Consider the following 19,440-nt stretch of genomic DNA (forward strand, 5'->3'; position numbering starts at 1 on the left):
AAGATAATACGGTCTGTTGGATGCCTTCCTTATAAAAGTGAGATCAAAAGCGAACTTAAATATGATAAAAAGACATACAAGATGCAATTGACTTGTAAAATTCATTGCTACAGGATATAAAGGAATAACCAGGGAAAATTAAAGACAAGTTTGCATCTTTTTCCCTGAATTACTGGAATTAGATTTTTCAGGGGGATCCAAATTCCTGTGTGAATCAGCCACTGATTACCTTATGTCCAAACAAAAATATTATGTCATTGGCTATTTGGACTATGGGCATTAATTCCTTTGTTAGGGGTATCTGGCACTAGTCAGCATGTAGAAAGATACCAAACAGGACTCCTACATGATTCAGCTCATCAGGGAAGCAGTGTGTTGGTTCCTTGCAGCTGCAAAGGGAGGAATCTATAGGCAGGACTCTGTCCTTTCATGGCCTTCTCAATCATACTCTAAAATCTCAGGGAAAGGCAAGGGGAAGGAGGTCTGGAAGTGTCCATCTAATGCGTTTCCAGATTGTGCATAAAGTGAAGGCGATGCAGTGCTATGGGAGTGGAAAGGCCAAAAAATGTGGGAACAGAAAAATCCATGGTGTGAGGGTGGAAGTGGAAGGGCAGAAACTGAGAAGTAAAGATGCTGAAATGAGCAGGAGAGAAAAAGCATGTCTCTGAGGGAGAAGAAAAGCTTGTTTGTAGGTGGAGAGGGAAGAGATAGTACTAATAATCTGCTCTCAAATTCATGGGGTGGAGGGAAAACAGGAGGTATCCAGTATCTAGCTGAGTTGTCTAATGCAGATGTTGAAGGTAGGAACATGGATGAAAGAGTCATCAGTGTCGGCTGAAAGAGAAGAGCTCCTACCTTCCGTTTTCTGAGCCGCCTTCCAGAGGCATATACCTTTCCCTGCTGTCTAAAACCAGAACTTGCATTCCTAATCTACACAGCTATTTTGGATGTCAGCACAGTCAATGTGAACCTCCTGGGACTCTGTTTCTGTAACTAGAGGGTTTACTCAGGTGAAATACAGAACCAGAGATTTCCGGTCACTCTTTACCTTTGGTTGTTATCCCACCAGCAGTTTTTGGGTGAGTACCCAAAGAGGGACTACTGTTCCAGCAAGAAGGTTTATAGGATTTGGAGAACATTACTGTGGGGCATCTTGCAGCCACCCTTGAGACTTCCTGACATGGGAGATGTGAAGAAAGAAATAGAAGCTCTGTTCAGCACTTCCCAGAGAGGGAAAAAACCATAATCTGGTAGCACTCTTACAAACCCAACAAGGGCAATCCCAAAATGAGATCTTAAATACAGTAAATTATGCCATTCTGCGTGACAACTCTCCACTATACCTCGTTACATTTTCATCTGAAATGAAGCAGTCAAGACCCCCCCAGCATGGGGGGCTCTTGCATAGGCTGGGCTGGCAAAGGGGAGCCCCAGAACTGAAGTGGCTCAGCCTTTGCCTTGGCTGCTCCCCAGATGGTCACACACATGCATTGGGACTAGACGGCACAAGGGTGGAAGAAAGTGAATGCAGCTCCTCTTTCTGCATCAGGGATGGTTTAGGCCAGAGTCAAATAGGCATTTACACCATTTAGGAGCTCACATAGGTTGATGTAAAATGGATCTGGTGGTCACTTTCCTTAGATCTGTTATTGACAGCAATATCATCTATCAGCAGAATGGAAAACGACTCAATTTTGAGAGCTATCAGCACAAGCTTAAAGGTAAAAAATGTAAGTTTTCTTTCATAGGAGACAACAGGTTATGGGAGCCCAGTGGTTAAGTGTTAGGAACGGTAAGAGAGGAAATTAAAATGTGCAGAACATGCCCAATTAGCCATCTAGAAATATGCAAATATTTCTACTTAGCCATATTAACCTTGAGATATAAATACTTAAACTGTGTTACATAGGGTAACAACACTGTTACATTGTCAAATCCTTCCCAGTTGCTGTATTTAACATAGCAGCTCTAAAAGGGAGGGATTAAAAAACTGTATTTTCTGTCTTGTACACAACTACAGTTGGAGTGTAACCATTTGAGGCACGATCATAAAAACAGATTTCCTGCAATTTCCACTGGACTATGCCTATCAGTCATTTTAACAGTGCTAGTGGTAACACGTATTTCTCTGAAGGGATGTAAAAGAATGGAAACATCTGTGGAAACTGCATTTCTTCAAGCTTTGTGATTACTAATAAGAGAGTGGCAAGGCTGGATTAAGACACCTGGCAACCAATTTGATTATATTGAATGTAACAAATTATGGATGAGCAGATAGCAGGAAACTGTATGTGAAGAAACAAACACTATCCCTAAAATGTCTGTGTTTCTAAATCACAATATGGCCAAGAAAAATGAAACTACTTTTTTTAACCAACTGCACCTATTACCCTTTTCCTAGAGACCTCACTCACACAGAGGTGACCTGAACAGAAATAAACTAGTCTTCAGCATAGAGAGCATTAAAGTCACAACATTCAACACTCATAAGAGTAATAATTATAAAAACTAAAAGAAGCAATGAGATGGAAAGGCACACTGCAAATATAAAATAGCAGCATGTTGCCTACTTGTGTGCTACAGGGTTAATGAAACTGAAACAAAATGATCTGTGCACAAGAATGAGTAAAACTGTAATTATAACAGAAAAACTTGAATGAGATAGTTGTCTACAATACAATATCTGGAGATGTCTAGAAACAGGACATTAGGAAGCATTTATTTACAGAGAGAGTGGTCAAGCATGGGAACAGGCTTCCTAGAAAAGTGGTTGATGCCTCATGACTGTCAATGCTTTTGGACAATATCCTTAACAACATGCTTTTACATTTGGTCAACCTTGAATTGATCAGGCAATTGGACTAGATGATAATTGTAGGTAATTTCCAACTGAAATATCGTTCCCTTCCCTTCATTTTATTCTACTCCATCATTTCTCACTGTTTCCTCTGGTTGCATTGAGCTTTCAAACAATTTTTGAAAGATTCCTGCAGTATATGCCAAGACAATAACTCCATTTAGACCTCTTCAGATGTCTTCATTTGGGCTGACAAGAGTGAAGCTTGTCAGAGAGAAAGCACACTTTGATTTACCAACACCTGCAAGAGTAGTTAATCATGGCTCAAATAGTCAGACTGGCACTTACCTGATGTACCATGCTGAGGCATTAACAGTGAAATTCATGTTAACATGCTGACAAAGCACCCCTGAGTAATTATAGGCATGTTAGTAAAATATAAGATGTACTGAAAGTAGCTTTTGAAATAAAGCAGTACTACAACCTAGGGATATCACAGTCCTGTGAGAGGCTGCATGTACGCCAAGGGCAGGTGCAAAAGCCCAAAATAGTAAACACCTAGTCTAATAAGATGCTATTTTCGACAAATATGTTCCTAAATGAAGAGAGCATAATTCACTGCTGCAAAAGCAGAATTTGTATAGCCAGCAAAGCAGCAATTCTTCTCACAGAGGATCTATAGGAAAGAGCTGACAATGATCTGAGATGGGAGTTACAATGGATGTCACACACTGATGCAGCTGATCTGCAGCACATTATCTGAAAGAAGCCAAGAAAGCTGAGTATTTCCTTCCATATCAATTAGGTTCTGACATGATATTCACTTCATTAAAAATGTAATTTTTTAGATGATAAGAATGATAAAATTTGAAAAACAAACCATTTTACTAGTTTGGACAATCCATAAGATGAGGTAGGCAGATAAGTGGATTTGGCACAATCCTGTCTACCTCTAACTTCCACACCAGTGTTTATATTAACAGCTACTTCATTTTAGATCAGTGAATTTACACATATTTATGGAAATCTGAGCAACTATCTCATCTATGTATATGATGGGACTTCAGCATAGTAAGGCAGGATATGAGCATCTCAAATCAAATAAAGACAGACAATGAAAAGAAAGGTATTTCTGTAAGCATCTTCATATTCTGTGCACATCTAGTAGCAACAAGCTTAAAGCCAGCCCCTAAAAAATGAAAGCAAAACTGAACATACCAAGACTAAAACCAGAAAATGTTAACTGCTTCTTGGTCTGTCAGTTCCTTCCCTCCTTACTGTACATTTCCAAGTCACAGCTCATAAACAGCACTGGAAGTTCTATTATACACACTATATTACAAAATATGATCTATAATATTTAATATCATGTTATTGTTGTTATTGCTATTGTTGTTATTGTTGTTGTTATTATTATACTCCAATGTATTTTCTGAGATTCAAATATGAGAGATCAATAATAATTTGAAAGACTGCATAACTAATTTACAGAATCTGGATGAGAATGGACAGGGGACCTCATTATTTCTATATAATTTGACTGTGACGTTTGACTTTCCTAACAAAAGTGAACTGAATTAGCAATCACTAAACATTTTTGTCCAGATACTGATTATATCAGTCTGGTTTGAAATGGACGTAATTACTTCATGCTTGGGAAAATATCTTTAATAACTTATAATAAAGGAATTCTAATATTACAAGTAAATTCTTTTTAATAAAATGCCTCTGCCTTTTAACAATCTTTCTGTCACAAACCTGTCTTTTGTTCTTCACATTGCAGTGCTCTAACCTACATCTATCCCACTGTGGATTGCTTCTGATTTGTATTACTGGAATTGTCTCAAAATAAAAATTTCTCACATAGCAGATGACTAAAATTAACAGCAGGTGTCAGGGTAAATCAGCATCTCTCTCTGGTGGAATTAAAAATTATTTATTGATGTTTGGATAGCTTCAGTGGGGCTGAGACACTGTAATTGCCCAGCTCCAAATCTCCCAGAGAAAGAATTTATCCAAACTTTACCCAGAAACCAGAAACTTTATTGTTGGCTATTCTGCATGTTTGGGACAGGGAGCGCTTCTAATTTTGATGATAAAAAGACCCAGATGAATATAAAGTCCCTCAGGAAAAGGGACCTGGTTTGTTCCCATGCATTATTTTGATTTCAATTAGGTTTTTTTCAATGAAAAATAATTTCACTAGCCTAGAAAACTGATACAATAAAAGCTTAGCCCTCTAATTAAAACCTTGACCTACAAGCCTTATGAAGATGAAATGTGACACTGCCCATAGCTCCCCACTGAGGAAAGAAGTCACTACACGCACTTCATTCAGGTTGCCTGATTCATGGTAGGAGCTCCTCTACTCAAATTTACATGGTAGTGACACCAGTGTAAGATCAACAAACGCAGGCTGCTGAATTCTCTACCACATACCAGAAAGAAATTTGAATGCGTCCTACCAAACTAGCAGATTTCTCGTGAATAGTACACACACAGCTTCTAGAAAGGGAAGACCAGAGCCTGATGTCTTTAATATGACAAAGGTTACCTTAGTCAGCAGCGAGGGTAGTAGTCATCAAAAATAAATGTGAAAGCATAAGGCCCATTGATGATACTAAACAGGCATTATTTTTCCTACATGTTTCTAAAAACTATACTGCCAGGTCTCTAAAACATGAAGATATGCCACTAAGTTTTAGTTTTAAAAACCTACACAATTTGGGACCAGTCTAGCCTAAAGAGCACCTCTGTTCATTGCACAGAACTATGGCTGCTGAAATTATCTAAGAAAATTTCGATTTGAAGCCTAAATACTACTAGTACTACTACTACTGTCAAAGTATTTTCTGGAGTATTTTCTCGGCTGGCAGAAGACCCCCAAATATGACATTCACTGGAACTTGGTTTTGCTGGGATTTATAATGAGATGTGATGTGAGGTATGTTTTGGTCAAGGATATACTTCATTACAGACCATCTCTGGGTTATTTAGAGTTCAAATTATACTCGCTGTTTATATTGTTTATCACGAGCAGCAGATTTACTATCTGCCTATATTTAAACTATATAATGTGCCTAAATACCAAGGTGACAGGCACACAACGTGTCATTACACAAATGTACTGAAACAATTCAAATTAAAGGTTCAGAAGATCTTGTAACACACTAGATATGAATTTGTTTACAAAGGTTTGACAAAAGCGCCACATGATGAAGGTTCATTACCACTCTAATTAATGAAAAATAGATCCAGTAATCAGCAACAGTCGCTGCTATCACTTATCGCTCTGAAACAAGTTTTCCAGCCGTGAAGTTCAAGAGCCTGATTACAGATAATGGACCTAAGCTTTCTGTTGGGAATTTGTTCATTCTGCAGCCTCAACAGAACTTGAACTTTTGACATTTCCATCATGCTGTAGCTTGACTAGAGGTAAAATAGAAGCAGCCGTGGTGAAACTGCTAATAGATTGAAACATATGAAATTTTTCACTCATCTGGACCACTAGGAAGGCTAATTGCCCTGGAGAAATGTTAGATTACTAGAAGTAGGCTCAAATTTAAGGTCAAAACGTTCGCAAATAGGAGTTTCAAATCCCAAATTTAAATTGAATAAAGTTTAGACACTAGAGTCAGCAGTGTCCTGGAATCCAGGAGGGCCAACCATGTCCTGGGGGGCATCAGGCAAAGCATCGCCAGCCAGTTGAGGGAGGGGATTGTCCTGCTCTGCTCTGCACTGGTGTGGCCTCACCTTGAATATTGTGTGCAGGTCACCGAAATATAGGAAAGACATTAAGCTCTTAGTGAGTGTCCAAAGGAGGGCAATGAAGATGGTGAAGGGCCTTGAGGGGAAACCGTATGAGGAGTGGCTGAGGTCAATTGATGTGTTCAACCTGGAGGACTGAGGGGAGACCTCACTGCAGTCTACAACTTCCTCGTGAGGAGAACTGGCGTTGTAGGCATCCAGAGGGTGGTTATACTCTGGAACAGGCTCCCCAGGGAAGTGGTCACAGCACCAAGCCTAGCAGAGTTCAAGAAGTGTTTGGACAATGCTCTCAGGTACATGGTGTGACTCTTGGGGATGGTCCTGTACAGGGCTAAGGGTTGGACTTAACAATCCTTGTGAGTTCCCTCCAACTCAGGATATTCAATGATTCTATGACTAAAATTCACTTGCCCTTGCTGGGTGTCCTCACATAGGAGTCCCAAAGTCTCTTACAAAGTCAGCAGGAGAGAAAGAAGTTCCTCTGAAAGCCTAGCAAACTTCAGACAGGCAGGTGAGACCAGCAGGATCTTACTCTTTTGACCCACAGCTTGTTATTTATTATTCCTAGTTATTTTTATGATGTGTTAATTGGAATCTGCCTTAACAGACTGAGATTTCATTGTGACAGTAAAACCTCTGATGCACATAGGAGACTGGCCAGAAGTTTTGTCAGGTCACATACCACCATTTAGGAGGTATACCACCCATTGCCAGAGGAAGGACAATAGATTCTTCATTTAGTTCAGTGTCAGGGAATGGCTTGACAGCGAGGGGATGCCATACTTCTTCCTGGTTAGTCTTGTCCTCTTTTATTTCAGGGATCTTCAGGGAGCTAAGGCACAGCCATAAAGTTCTTCCTGTGTGTCAGCATCCCTGGTCTCCAGAGGCAGCAGTTAGAATATGTAGTTCTTGGATTTCTGCTCTTTTTTAACAACACAACACAGCAACATTGCTCTGCAGTGCTAACAGCCAAGCTTCAGAATGATATGCCTGGGAAATTCAGTGTTTGCAGAGGCATGTACATATTTAAGCACTTTACATGCATGGAAGGACGGGTTGCTATTCTTTTTACAATATTTTGATAGATATAATTACTAACATGTCAGCATACAGCAATGCTTGATGAACTAATTCGCCAGAATAGTGACATTGTAGGCACACTAACACAAGCACAGAGCTTTGGTCCTGAATGAAATTTCTTTGGTTATTAGGTTATTAATGGAAAAAATAAAGGCTGTCTGAATGTGATCCTTGAGGCAATCCTCAATTTTGTTATTTCTAGCTCTTAGGCCATTACCCATTGTGAGTTATGTTCAATCACAAAAATAATGAGAGAACAGATCTGTTGGAGATATATAGCAAATTTAAGTAATAACAAACAGACTAAGTCTTCTAAAATATTATTGTTCCACTGTAACAATAAATGGAAAGTATAATTGAATGAATGGCTCAGTAAATAACTAAAAGGAATAGGCCCAAACTGGCCATGTGTTCTTAAGGGGACCTTAGCACTGATTTAATTGAGTTCCCCCTGAAGCCATCCTTTCTCCAATCTAAATATGTCCAGGTCCCTAACCCACTCCTCACAGGGCAACTGATCCAGCACTGATCATCTTGGTGGCTTCACTGAACTCACTCCAGTTTTTTAAGGTCTTTCAGGTATGGTGTTTGACGGGTAAAATAGGGTGCAGTCCACCACATCTTGGACATGGTCTAATGAGTGATGAGTAAAGAGAGATAATTGTGTGTCTTCACCTACTGATTGTGCTCTGGCTAACACAGCCTGCCGACCTTTGCTGTTGCAGCACACTTTGCCATGACTGCAAAGCCAAGGTGTCAGGCAAATAAGTATTTTATGTAGCAAGAGCTACAAGATGACGTGGTTTTTCCTCAAAAGATCAAATGTAGAGAGATGTTGAACATCAGAACATCAGAAACTCCCTTCTGGGACACTTAAGTACAGAAATGGACCAAAATAATCAGTAGAAGAGAGGCACAGAATAGTCAATGGTAAGATATTCAAGCTATTGGTTTATTTTCCAGAAGCTGCAGAAAAACATTCCCTTTCTATCCAGTGAAGCAGCATAGGAAGATATCCACAAGCGATAGACTGTTGTTTACTAATTAATTGAGATAGCAAGTGATGGAGTTGCAAATGGGACAGAAAAGGTGCTTCTAAGGCCAGAGATTGCCTACATAAACATAGGTGAAACAAGAAGAGCGGGTAAACTCCAGAGAAAGGAGGAGATACCACATTCAAGTGAAGTAAACTCCAACACTCAGGGAGGTTTGTGCCGAGAGACCTGCCTGAACTATTTCACCAACAGTAGGAGGGTAGATATGAGTTGTTTAAAGGAAAGGATGGAAATCTACACTAGTCACTCCATGAATCACAGAATTGTTTATGTTGGAAAGGACTTTGAAGGTCATTGAGTCAAACCGTTAACCCAGCACTGCCAAGTCTGCTACTAAACCATGTCCCTAAGAACCACACCTACATGTATTTTAAATATGCAGAGTTTTGGACAAGGAAGACCCCTCTATTCAGGCTTTCTGGGAAATAACAGCTTAAACAGAAGTTAATCACTAGTATAAAACTTGCCAGTTGAGTGGGGACAGGAGAGGGAGGAGAAACAAAAGCTGAACTGAACATTGGCATTTGGGAGAGCAGCAAAACACTTTTGAGAAGTCAAATGCTTCTGGCAACTTCAAATGCTCTAAAGGTGTTTTTAGTAAGTTTTAAATTGCTGTAGTAAGTTAATTTTACTAAAGTAACAGTGGTACTTTCTTATAATTGTGTGCTGACCAAATCAAAGTAGTTCTGTGACTACTGCAAAGTTTCAAGTGCACCATAAAATCTTGGTAATAATGATAAGTCTAGTAAAGGAGGATAGCCTTTGGATAGCCTAAGAAGGATAGTGTTTGATGATTCCTGCTTTCAACTACGCATGGAAACCTTGGGGCAAGCATGTGACTTGGTAAGGTACCTACCCACCTCCCCTGCTGCCTGAACAAAAATGCCAATCCTAATTGCTCCTCTTCCATAGTGTCATAAAATAGCATAGATGGGGTATTACTTTCCAAGACGGATACATTCAGTGATGCCTTTCCACTTACTCATGCAAGCTTCTCCACTGGGAGAAGGTATGGATTTATCCGGGAATGAGGCAGAAGGAAAAAACTTGCTCTACCCGTTAGCCCTAACCAGTGTACTGGCCTGCTATGCCACAGAACTGCGTAACTCTTTTTCAGACCAGGATGGCATACATCTACATGACAACTCAATATTCACTGTTTACGGAGACCCATATGTTTAATGATTGTAAGCATGTGACTCTGTGTATTAGCCGCTGTGGAGATGCATGGAAGAACGTGTTTCCTGGCCCAGTCGATCCATAAGTTATTTTGGGATATAGGCAAATGAAATTAAAGGCTGGAGAGAGAAAAATAAGTTGAGAGAGAAGTTGGGATATTGATATCCTGAAGTTTCACAGATGATCTGTAAAAACAATTTTCTCCAAGCCATTACAAAAATAAGAAATTATCATATAAATTCATTTAGACATCCTTGATCTCTGCCTTTATTGGGAAACTGCTTTCCTGCAGATTTCTTTTCAAAATAGGGTTTTGACTGGTTGTGAGCCTATTCACCATTCTCACTAACAAATTCTAGGGCAAAGAAGGTGAGGAATATTCTCTTGAAATACCTGTAGAAGAAGCATGCTATATCCAATGCTGGTGTCACTGCAGAGCAGATACCTGGACTGTCATGCAGAGAAGCAGCAATGTTGTCAAAAGATGTTTCTAAGTACGTTTTCAAACTTATTGCAGCATACACATGTCTGATCACAGAGGTAAAATGAGGAGAACATAATGTGTAGGCATACGTGCATGGTATCTGTGCATGTATGTAAAAGACATGTAATATGTCCATTAAATACATACAGCTCCTGTGATTTTCAATCAAATCAGCTCTCAACCCCTCATTCATCCTATATACAGGCTAGGTGTATGACATGTATTGCAAAATGTCTTTTGGAGAACATAGGAAACATGAACTGACTGGTATTCAAGGACATTGTGATTTTATATCTAGAGAAACCTTGGGCAGATGACAGTTGACACACAGCTATTCCGGTTTTACTGCCGGTTACTGTAAAAAGATTCCAGTAGTTTTCATTCAGAAGCAAAACAAGGAGGGGGAAGGTGTTTATTTTTATCTTAAAATAAACTAGAGCTAGGACACTCACCTATTACACAGAATGGTTTCCTTGCAAAGCGCAGTCTTCCTTGCCATCCTCGGTATCGACAACAGCATCCAGCAGACCAGATACGAATAATAAATTCCAAACCAAAGACAACAATCATGACAAATTCCTAGAAATGGCAAATAAGAAAAATGCCCGTTACAGATAAACAATGCTAAAGCATGAGGAAACTTATGACCATTGTTTGTGTCTAACAATCCACCCTGAGCATCTGAAGATCCCAAGTCAAACCCGGGAACCTGCTCCCCAGAAGCATCTACACATCTACAAGAAGTATCTTGTACAGTCCCCATCATCTACAGTCCCCAGAGCTTCCTAGTGAATGGTCCATGTCTAACCTGAATACCATTAAATATCGTCTAATATTGGCTAATAAATATGAAACACTGAAGAACTGAATCATACACAAAAAATGTTAGAGCTAACTACTCAGAGACTTTGGATACTGCGGGTCAGACCATAGGTAATTTAGACAACTAGTGAAGAATATGTTCCATATTCACATCCATAAAATTAGTTTAAAGGTGAAATGTTTTGGGAGATATGTTCCCATTGTTGCAATATACATGTGAAGTGACTGAGATGATGCAGAAGCATTTAGGAAATAAATTTGTTGTCAGAAGTACGTTAAGATACATGAAAGAAGTACGTTAAGATACATGAAAGTGTAATTACATACAATAGCATGTAATTGTTTGTAAGGTAGTAAATGAATGTGTCCACTAGGCATAACTTTCCCTGGACAATTTGTCAATGAAAGTATTTATAAATCTTGCCTTGATTGTTTGGCTTGCTTTTCTTTCACATTGGAACCTTCTTTAAGACTGTCTATTTTAATAACATCAACCTGTATTTATGCAATCTTTTTTCTAAGAAAGTTTTCATGACAATAATAAGGTCAACAGGGTTGCAGTAATAGAGTAATTCAGCTCCATACCCTAAGGAAATCTAAATACATACACTGTGGAGTGATATAGTACATAAACACTGGTATGGAATTATAATTTTAGGTACTCTTCTGGAATAGTGTCATAAAGTTCGGAGTTTTGGAATGACAAAATAAAAAATTTTGTGTTCACCAAAAGGAGAAAGGTACTTGATGGAGTTTCTTCAACAGCTCATCAAGAAGAGAATGGAAGTTGTGTTTTATTTGGCAGTTGAATGTATTTTCTTGTCCAGAAGTAAAATGTTCTTTGTCAGCCAATTAATTTATTATTCCTGCAGGATAAGGACTAGTGTGGTACTGGTAAGAAAGCACTGCAAATGAATTAGAGGAATATTTGCAATGGTAGAGTTGATCCAATATTGACTTTTCCCCAATAAACACTTTGCATGCTTTTGGACTGTGAGACCCCACAACTCTACAAGCCAATAAGGCTGTAAATATAATATATGTCTACTCAGGCATTAATTTACCTGAAAAATTGGCAAACAAATTATTAACGTTGTTTCATGTAATGGTTCTTTACTAGATTATGATTAGTGGAAGTACATTGAAACATTGCGAATTTAATTGCTTTTGCCATCATAGAACAATTTGAAAACACAATATTCCTTCCTAAAACATGTCAGCTTGTTTAACTACATTACACTGAAAGCACTTTTAGAGCCTTCTTCAGTGTCTTCCTTTGAGTTTTGTAAATCCCAGGCTGAATGCCTAAATCACAAAAGCAGAACAATGTCCCTCTGCTAAAACATTGCTAAAGAAAACGTCGTACTTTTTATTAGCAAAGAACACAAGGAAAAATGAGTGTGATTGTTTAATGTTTTCTTTTCATTCCACTACAAGAAACTTCAACTTAATTCCATGGACAGTGTTATTACACAGCCTCAGAAAGGATTATGTACAAAATTGAGAAAGTTCCCCATATAGTAACAATAATTCTTAATAGTTGGCTACTGTGTGGTACATTTCCTTGTAGGAAATTCTGTGTAGGCCAAGACTAAAATGGACAGTAAGCCAACTGGAAAAAAGGAAGAATACATATTTTAGTTATTTAACTACCACTTTTATAGAGGTAGTGAAATCATGGATTGTGAAATCTGGTTTACACATTGTTAGATGATGTCTCTGAATTTATGGGGGTTTGATGGCAGGCACCCAAGCCATCCAACATCTGATTCTCCTAATGGAGTTTCTTCTTTGGTGCAAGGGTAAGAGATACTGAAGGAGAGGAGGTCTGTGAAACACAGAAAATTCTTTGCTTCCAATAAAATCCTTTCCTTGTTAAAATTTAATCACATTTCATTTGACTAAAGTTTGTTGTTTCCCTGGAAAACATATTATATGTACAGATGGGTGATATGCTTTGTAAGTACACTGAAATTGTCACAGACATCTTACAAGAGATGATCCACACATGCAGGAGTGTGTCCTCTACCATACTCTAGACCTCAGCAGGGCCTCTGATGAAAAATTGGCAAGAACAGAAAGTACTTAATGAACCTGGAAGGACTAGTCCACAGCTACAATTCAGTTAAATTAGTATCACAATGGTAGAAGTATAAAAGAGGCAATTTTTTTTGGAAGTTCACTCTTCTGGTTCCTACCAGTGCTTTGCAGTTCTGTATTCATCACCTGTATGGCTATGTGCTATGCTTGCTCAGTTATACAAAAATGAAAAAAGTAATTTTGTGCTGAAAACATGTGCTTGAGTGTCTCTGTACTACATGATGCTCTTTCATGTCAGAGACAGAAATCCTATTTGTCCCTCACACACAAATACATATACTACAAAGAGAAACTTCTTGGAGATACATCTATTTTGGGAGAGAAAAGGAGTAAAAGGATACTTTTCTCAGCATTTTTTTGTGCGGGTGGGGTAAGAGTATAAGATTTTTTTTTAAGAAACAATGTGAAATATTTCTGTTCATTCCTTGAGAAAAATAGTTACAATTTCTAGCACCATTAAAATTTATGCATGGTGATATTCCCTCAGTATTAACTAAAGTTTCTGCTACTAAGTAAATTTTAAAAAGAGCCAGTGTAGTTACAGTAAGTGAGATCAAATACAGAAAATATGGCTCTGTGCACTTGGAAGTTAAAAGAATTGCTGATTTTAACAATACTATATATGATTTTCTTCCACCAATATCAAATTTCTAGAGATTTTAAAGTACATTATAACCTTTAATACAGAAAAGACACTGAACAAAGTGTAGATGAGGTTTCACACTTATTTTTACACTTCCTGAAATAGTTGTGTTTCAAACTGATCCTTAAATGCTGGTGACTTCTACTTCCTCGAAGAACAACTGATTTTAAAGGGAATACATATAACAATTAAGTCTAAGGGAAAACAATTTTCCTAAAAAATGTGAATGCTTTGAAACAGAACTCTTCACAGTAGTATATATGACAGCTTTGTTGTATTTTAGATTGGTTTGGGTCAAAAACAGAGACAAAGAATCCTACACCACTGTGTAAAAAAGAAGTGTTTTAGTAACCAGGGCACGTGGTCACAATGTACAGGGAAATCTCTGTCAAGGTTAATGCAGGGCAGGGAATGACATTATCTTTTTTCCTATGGCAACTGTATAGTCACAAGGTACTTCGTTTTCTATGCACAAAAACTGGAAGAATGAATCCCGAACAAGATCGAGATTTCTACTTTTATTTTTTTTTTAATTTCATTTGGAAGGCTTCTTGCAAACTTAAACATAAATCTAGGCACTTAAATAACTTGGTTTAGTTCCTTAGGAATTGGAACAGAAGATCAGAGCATAATTGGAAAGGCATGTGACAGAATATCTCATTAGACCTCATATGATTTGTAGACCTGGTGTAGAAATGATGCATTCCTGTATCTCTATCCTACATATAAATGATGGAGCTGCATTAATTTTGAATTCCTTATGTGATATGAGTTACAACATTTACATCAGAATCAGAAAATCCCGCATTCTTGATAAATCTGGCCTCTTCAAAATTCAGCAAGGCTGTATTTGAATTGATGAACAAGTTTAGATTTACTGGAAACCCAACACTTCCCTTCCAATGTAGAGCAGAGGTGCATTGTCCTTTGCCATTTCTTGCTTTTTCCACATCTTGTCATCCTTTTCCAATCACAGCTGCCTCTGGCCTTGCACCACAGTTACCACAATCTGTCACTTTTTTGGCTATTTAAACTCACAGTTACCACCCCCCAGTAACTGCTATGGTGGTTCACACAGTGGAAAGTTCTTCTTCCTTCTCAAAGCACAGTTCATCCAAACGAATGAACTTTTCATTCTGAAGTGTTTCCGCACACACAGCTCCAGCTGACTTGGGGAACCATGCACACACAAGAGTAGCAAGGTTGAAACATATAGGCTTGAAAATTTCAGTTGCTTTTGGTGTGAGGAACACAGGTATCAGAGTACTCCTAAAGTTTTTTACATCTGCGTGTGCCTGGGTTGTTATACCACTGGAATGACGAAGGTCACACAAATGGCAGGAAAGGAAAACAAGAGGTCATCCAGAGCAACATTTCTGTTAACAAAAGGTCCTGGAGGACTCTTATCAACAGGGTTGATAATTAGCCAAATCAAGCATACTTTGTACAATCCAGCTACATAAGCATATTTCCCCCCTTTCTTTCCCCCATCTAATTAGGATACAAGAGATGATTTGTTGAAATTGTTTACATTAATATGCTTTTCATGTAGTTTTTAATGATAAGGATTTCCCTAAGCAAAACATTATAACAGCAAAAAAAGAACTATATCATAGTTTCTTACTCTTTAGTATAACAGCTTATTAAAAGTTTAAACAATTTGCTGATGATGAATCCAGGTGCCTTCACTGCAGACTGTAGTTTCTGGGAATTAGAGCCATTTTTGCGATAAGAAAATTATCAAAGTTGAGCACTTTGTGCTATTCAAGGATGCTCCTGGTTATTTCACAACTTGCAAATGAGCTAATGTTTGCTATAAGAAATTCACCCACAAGACAATATCTCTGCTGTTATTTTAATTATATTCCTGCTATGGAAGTTGTGATGTTAATTATTCTAAAGGCTAATGAAGTAGCACGAAAGAACTGCAGTCTGACATAAAGAGCTGCCTGCCTTGTACTCATAGGAGGACTGGGTCTATAAGAGACATTGTCAGAAGCCCAAGAAATGGACAAGAACAGATCAAATTAATCCTCTGAAATAAGCTTTAATAGAGCCACAAGTGTTTCTTCTCTGAAGACAGCATCTCTGCAGTGTAGCTGCACTACAGATTCTTGTCTAGAGTAAATCAGCCAGCATTGCTCCACTAACACAACAGCAGGAACAGAAGGAGCAATGTCATCTGATACAGCTGGGGATATATCCCTTGTTCCCTAAAAACTCATAAACAGGCAAGTCCAGTGTTTCCAAATCAGAGAAGTCTAGTGTTTCCACATCAGTTTGAAAGGAGGGAGAATAAACATGTTCTCGTACTTTAATGTATGGTTGATTGGTTTAAGAATGCCACCAGCTGCAAAAATATCTTTATGGTGATACATGAATAGTTGATACTATCCAAATAGCAATGCTTTATTACTCATAGTCAAAGAGAATGAGATTGTTTCATCATTCAATTAAAGCAAGAACAGAACATGTCACCTTCTCAATAATATCCCTCTCTCAAGCAAAAAAACCTCAACACCCTACTGATTCCAGGTACTGAGCATCAAAAGGGGGCTGTACACTTTAAAGAAATGCTATCGGCATGTGAGGGGAAGCACAACATTAGTCTGCTCAATGAAACTTGAGGAAGGTCTGAGTTTTAAATAGTTATGATGCAGAAGCTGGTGTAGGACTACAGACAATTCTGTTATACTGGCTACTTTCTGGATAAAAACAATCAGATAAGAATATGTGCATGCTTCATAGTTTAAAATAATAGTACAAATTGAACACATTTGTGTTATTCCTGGTTCAGCATTAAAATGGGAGATCCTTTTTCTAAACAGCTAACAAATATATCTGCATGTGGATACACGGACTTAAGAAACTAATGTTTTAATTCTTTCCAACTGCAGTTTAACAAAGGGAGAGACAGCCATAAATCCAAAAACATAACCCAGAATAGACCCTATTAGTGGCATATAAATCACAACCAGAGACTCCAGTTCAGCTCCCAGTGCAATACACAATAAGCATGAAGTGAAATTTATGCACCTTTTTATCATTTATCAGTTTTATAATGAATGTGATACTTTTACTGCACTCACTTTTCCAAATTATGACTAAGATTTTCCATGTAGATTCTACACTATTAGAGGATTATTGAGAAATCAGTCCTGTGACCTTTAATCTAATACACAGCTGCAAGGGTATTGAAATAATATTAAAATCCCACTTATATGCTTAGTCCACATGTTATATAGGACTTCTGCTATCCAACTCTCTTTTATGTTTTTGTGTTTATACCTGAAATGGCACCCATCAGTCATGAGTCTTACTTATTTGCTTGCACCAGAAAACAGCAGAGAATTTTAATGTCAAGTAAAACCAGTTTTAAATCAGATAGTACAACCCAGCACCAGAACGACATAGATGCCGTCTAATTATGTTTTTCATAATCTCTTATAGAGTAAATAAAAGTATTTACCATATCAGACACAACACATGATTCCCATCACTGAAACTGTGCTAACCTTCCTCAGCATGTACTGCCTACCCAGAGCAGCAGACTCCCTTCACACCACCATCATGGACCAACAGCTGAGAACCTGCCAGTGCCAGAGGAATGTGTGCTACAGAGGTGCACTGTCCATCACGATTATCGTGATTACCCTGTCAATCAATGTACATATGGACAAGCAGATCCCCAAACTCCTTTTGGCTTTTGGTGGACATAGTTCTTCTAGGAACACCCTGATGATCACTGAAACTCCTATTTCAAACTGGGAAAATGGCAATGGGAAACACTGACTTATCCATGTCTATCCTGCTCTTCCCCAGGTACTGCATCACCTTTAAATGTTTAAATGGCATTTTTCAGCAATTTGCACTCATTGCTTTGTGCCATCCCATTTGTTGGTATGTCAGGTACAACTACGCTTTTGAGAGAACTCCCTAAAGGAGGTGATAGTTATAAAACTCACACTATAGAATAATTTTCTATTTTCCAAAATTTTTTTTACCCTTTGTGCTTGTTCACATTTTGTTTCTCTGTAGTGAGATATCGGCAGTAAATAGTCTAACTTTGGTTTTAAAATTATCCTCATATTGCTAACAATGACACTCTGTACAGCTGTACCCAAGCCTTTGCATTTCCTTTGTGATTTGTTCACGCATTTTTTTCTGCTATAGTCACATTTCTGCTGTCACGTGTCAGAGGCAGACGTTCAAGCACATGTCTCTGTAGCAACACAGCTCTCAAATTTTCCTTTTGAAAAGTTTGTAAAGAATTTTGTATCTCTTCTCTGTCCAAAAGAAATATGCTATGGTCCTCAGAACTCTGAATCCTTTTATTCTCTGGCATCCATGTTGATTTTGTATTGATGCAAGGGGTTTAGGTGAATTGTTACAGCTGATCACATGTATGTGAATTAATTGATAACATTTGACATGCAGTATAGCAGAGCAGAACAGCATATTCATTCTTTTATTCTTTTGTCTCAGCATGTTCAGAGTTGTTAAATCCCAGAGACTGCAAATGATATTTGCAGAGTTCTTTTTTAAGTTACCTTTTCCTACAATGTCCCAGTTCTCAAAGCTTATTAAGAGAGCTTCTCTAGGCATCCATCTGTCCATGTTCTGATCACTGAGAGACCTGTATGCATCTTGGTTGATATACCCTGAAACTGGTTGACATTACTAGTACCAAACTTTTTCAGAAAACAACTTTAAGAAAGTGTTTTTTGACAGTTTGTAACTTCTGACAAACTGGACTTGGTAGGCACTGTACCCAGTCTTCCAAATCCTGCTCCTGTATTTAGTTTCTCAAAGATATTACCTCAGCAAACATTTCTTCTACTTGAACAAGTCTTTGGTTACAATATTTTTATTCAGTTCCTTAGGTTCAGTGAAAAAGTTGACTTGGTCCCCTCTTTTTTTTGATCCAGTAACTACAATTTGAGACCCAGTATATCAAGTCTTGTGTTTTACATATCATGCCATTTGCTGACTGTTCTGCAGCTTTTCCTTCTACCTTTTTTCTAGGCGTATGGTCTCTTTGAAAAAGAAAAGAACAAGCCCCTTCCACATCCTCTCAAAAACATACATATATCTTTGTGAGACATACATTTCCTGTGATCATATCTTCATACGGTACAATCAGCCAATTCCTGTCTGGTTCAGATTTGATACCAAAGTTATTATCCTGTCCATGACATACACCCTTTCCTCAGGCACTTCATGGAAGCCTACAAGTTTAAAATGGCCAGTACTTATTTTGCTACTTCATCTTTGTAGTTCATCCACTGTTCACAGTCCTCAGGATTGAACTTAGTTCCAGTGTATGTCTATGTATTTACCATCACCTTCACTTTAAACTCTGTGTGGATTTTTGTATTGTAGGTATGTCTGCTCTGAATCCTTACAGATTTTTTAAATTTTTTTTTATATTTTGATATTTATTTGCTTGACTTTGCAGTTTCTAAACTAAATTTTGTGAACAAATTTCTCCTCTCACTTGAGGAAAATTCAC

The 19,440-nt window shown here is 38.1% G+C and overlaps 1 protein-coding gene across 3 annotated transcripts in view; it reads right to left on the bottom strand.

Moving 5' to 3' along the window:
• KCNQ5 (potassium voltage-gated channel subfamily Q member 5) overlaps positions 1-19,440 on the bottom strand; it is a 279,116-nt gene that overhangs the window by 62,114 nt on the left and 197,562 nt on the right. For all 3 annotated transcript variants that reach the window (XM_064650135.1, XM_064650134.1, XM_064650133.1), the window contains exon 3: positions 10,816-10,942. In XM_064650135.1, coding sequence (XP_064506205.1) covers positions 10,816-10,942 — 127 coding nt within the window. The remainder of the gene's footprint in view (positions 1-10,815; positions 10,943-19,440) is intronic.

The sequence above is a fragment of the Pseudopipra pipra genome, chromosome 3, assembly GCF_036250125.1.
Source record: "Pseudopipra pipra isolate bDixPip1 chromosome 3, bDixPip1.hap1, whole genome shotgun sequence".
Classification (NCBI taxonomy): domain Eukaryota; kingdom Metazoa; phylum Chordata; class Aves; order Passeriformes; family Pipridae; genus Pseudopipra; species Pseudopipra pipra.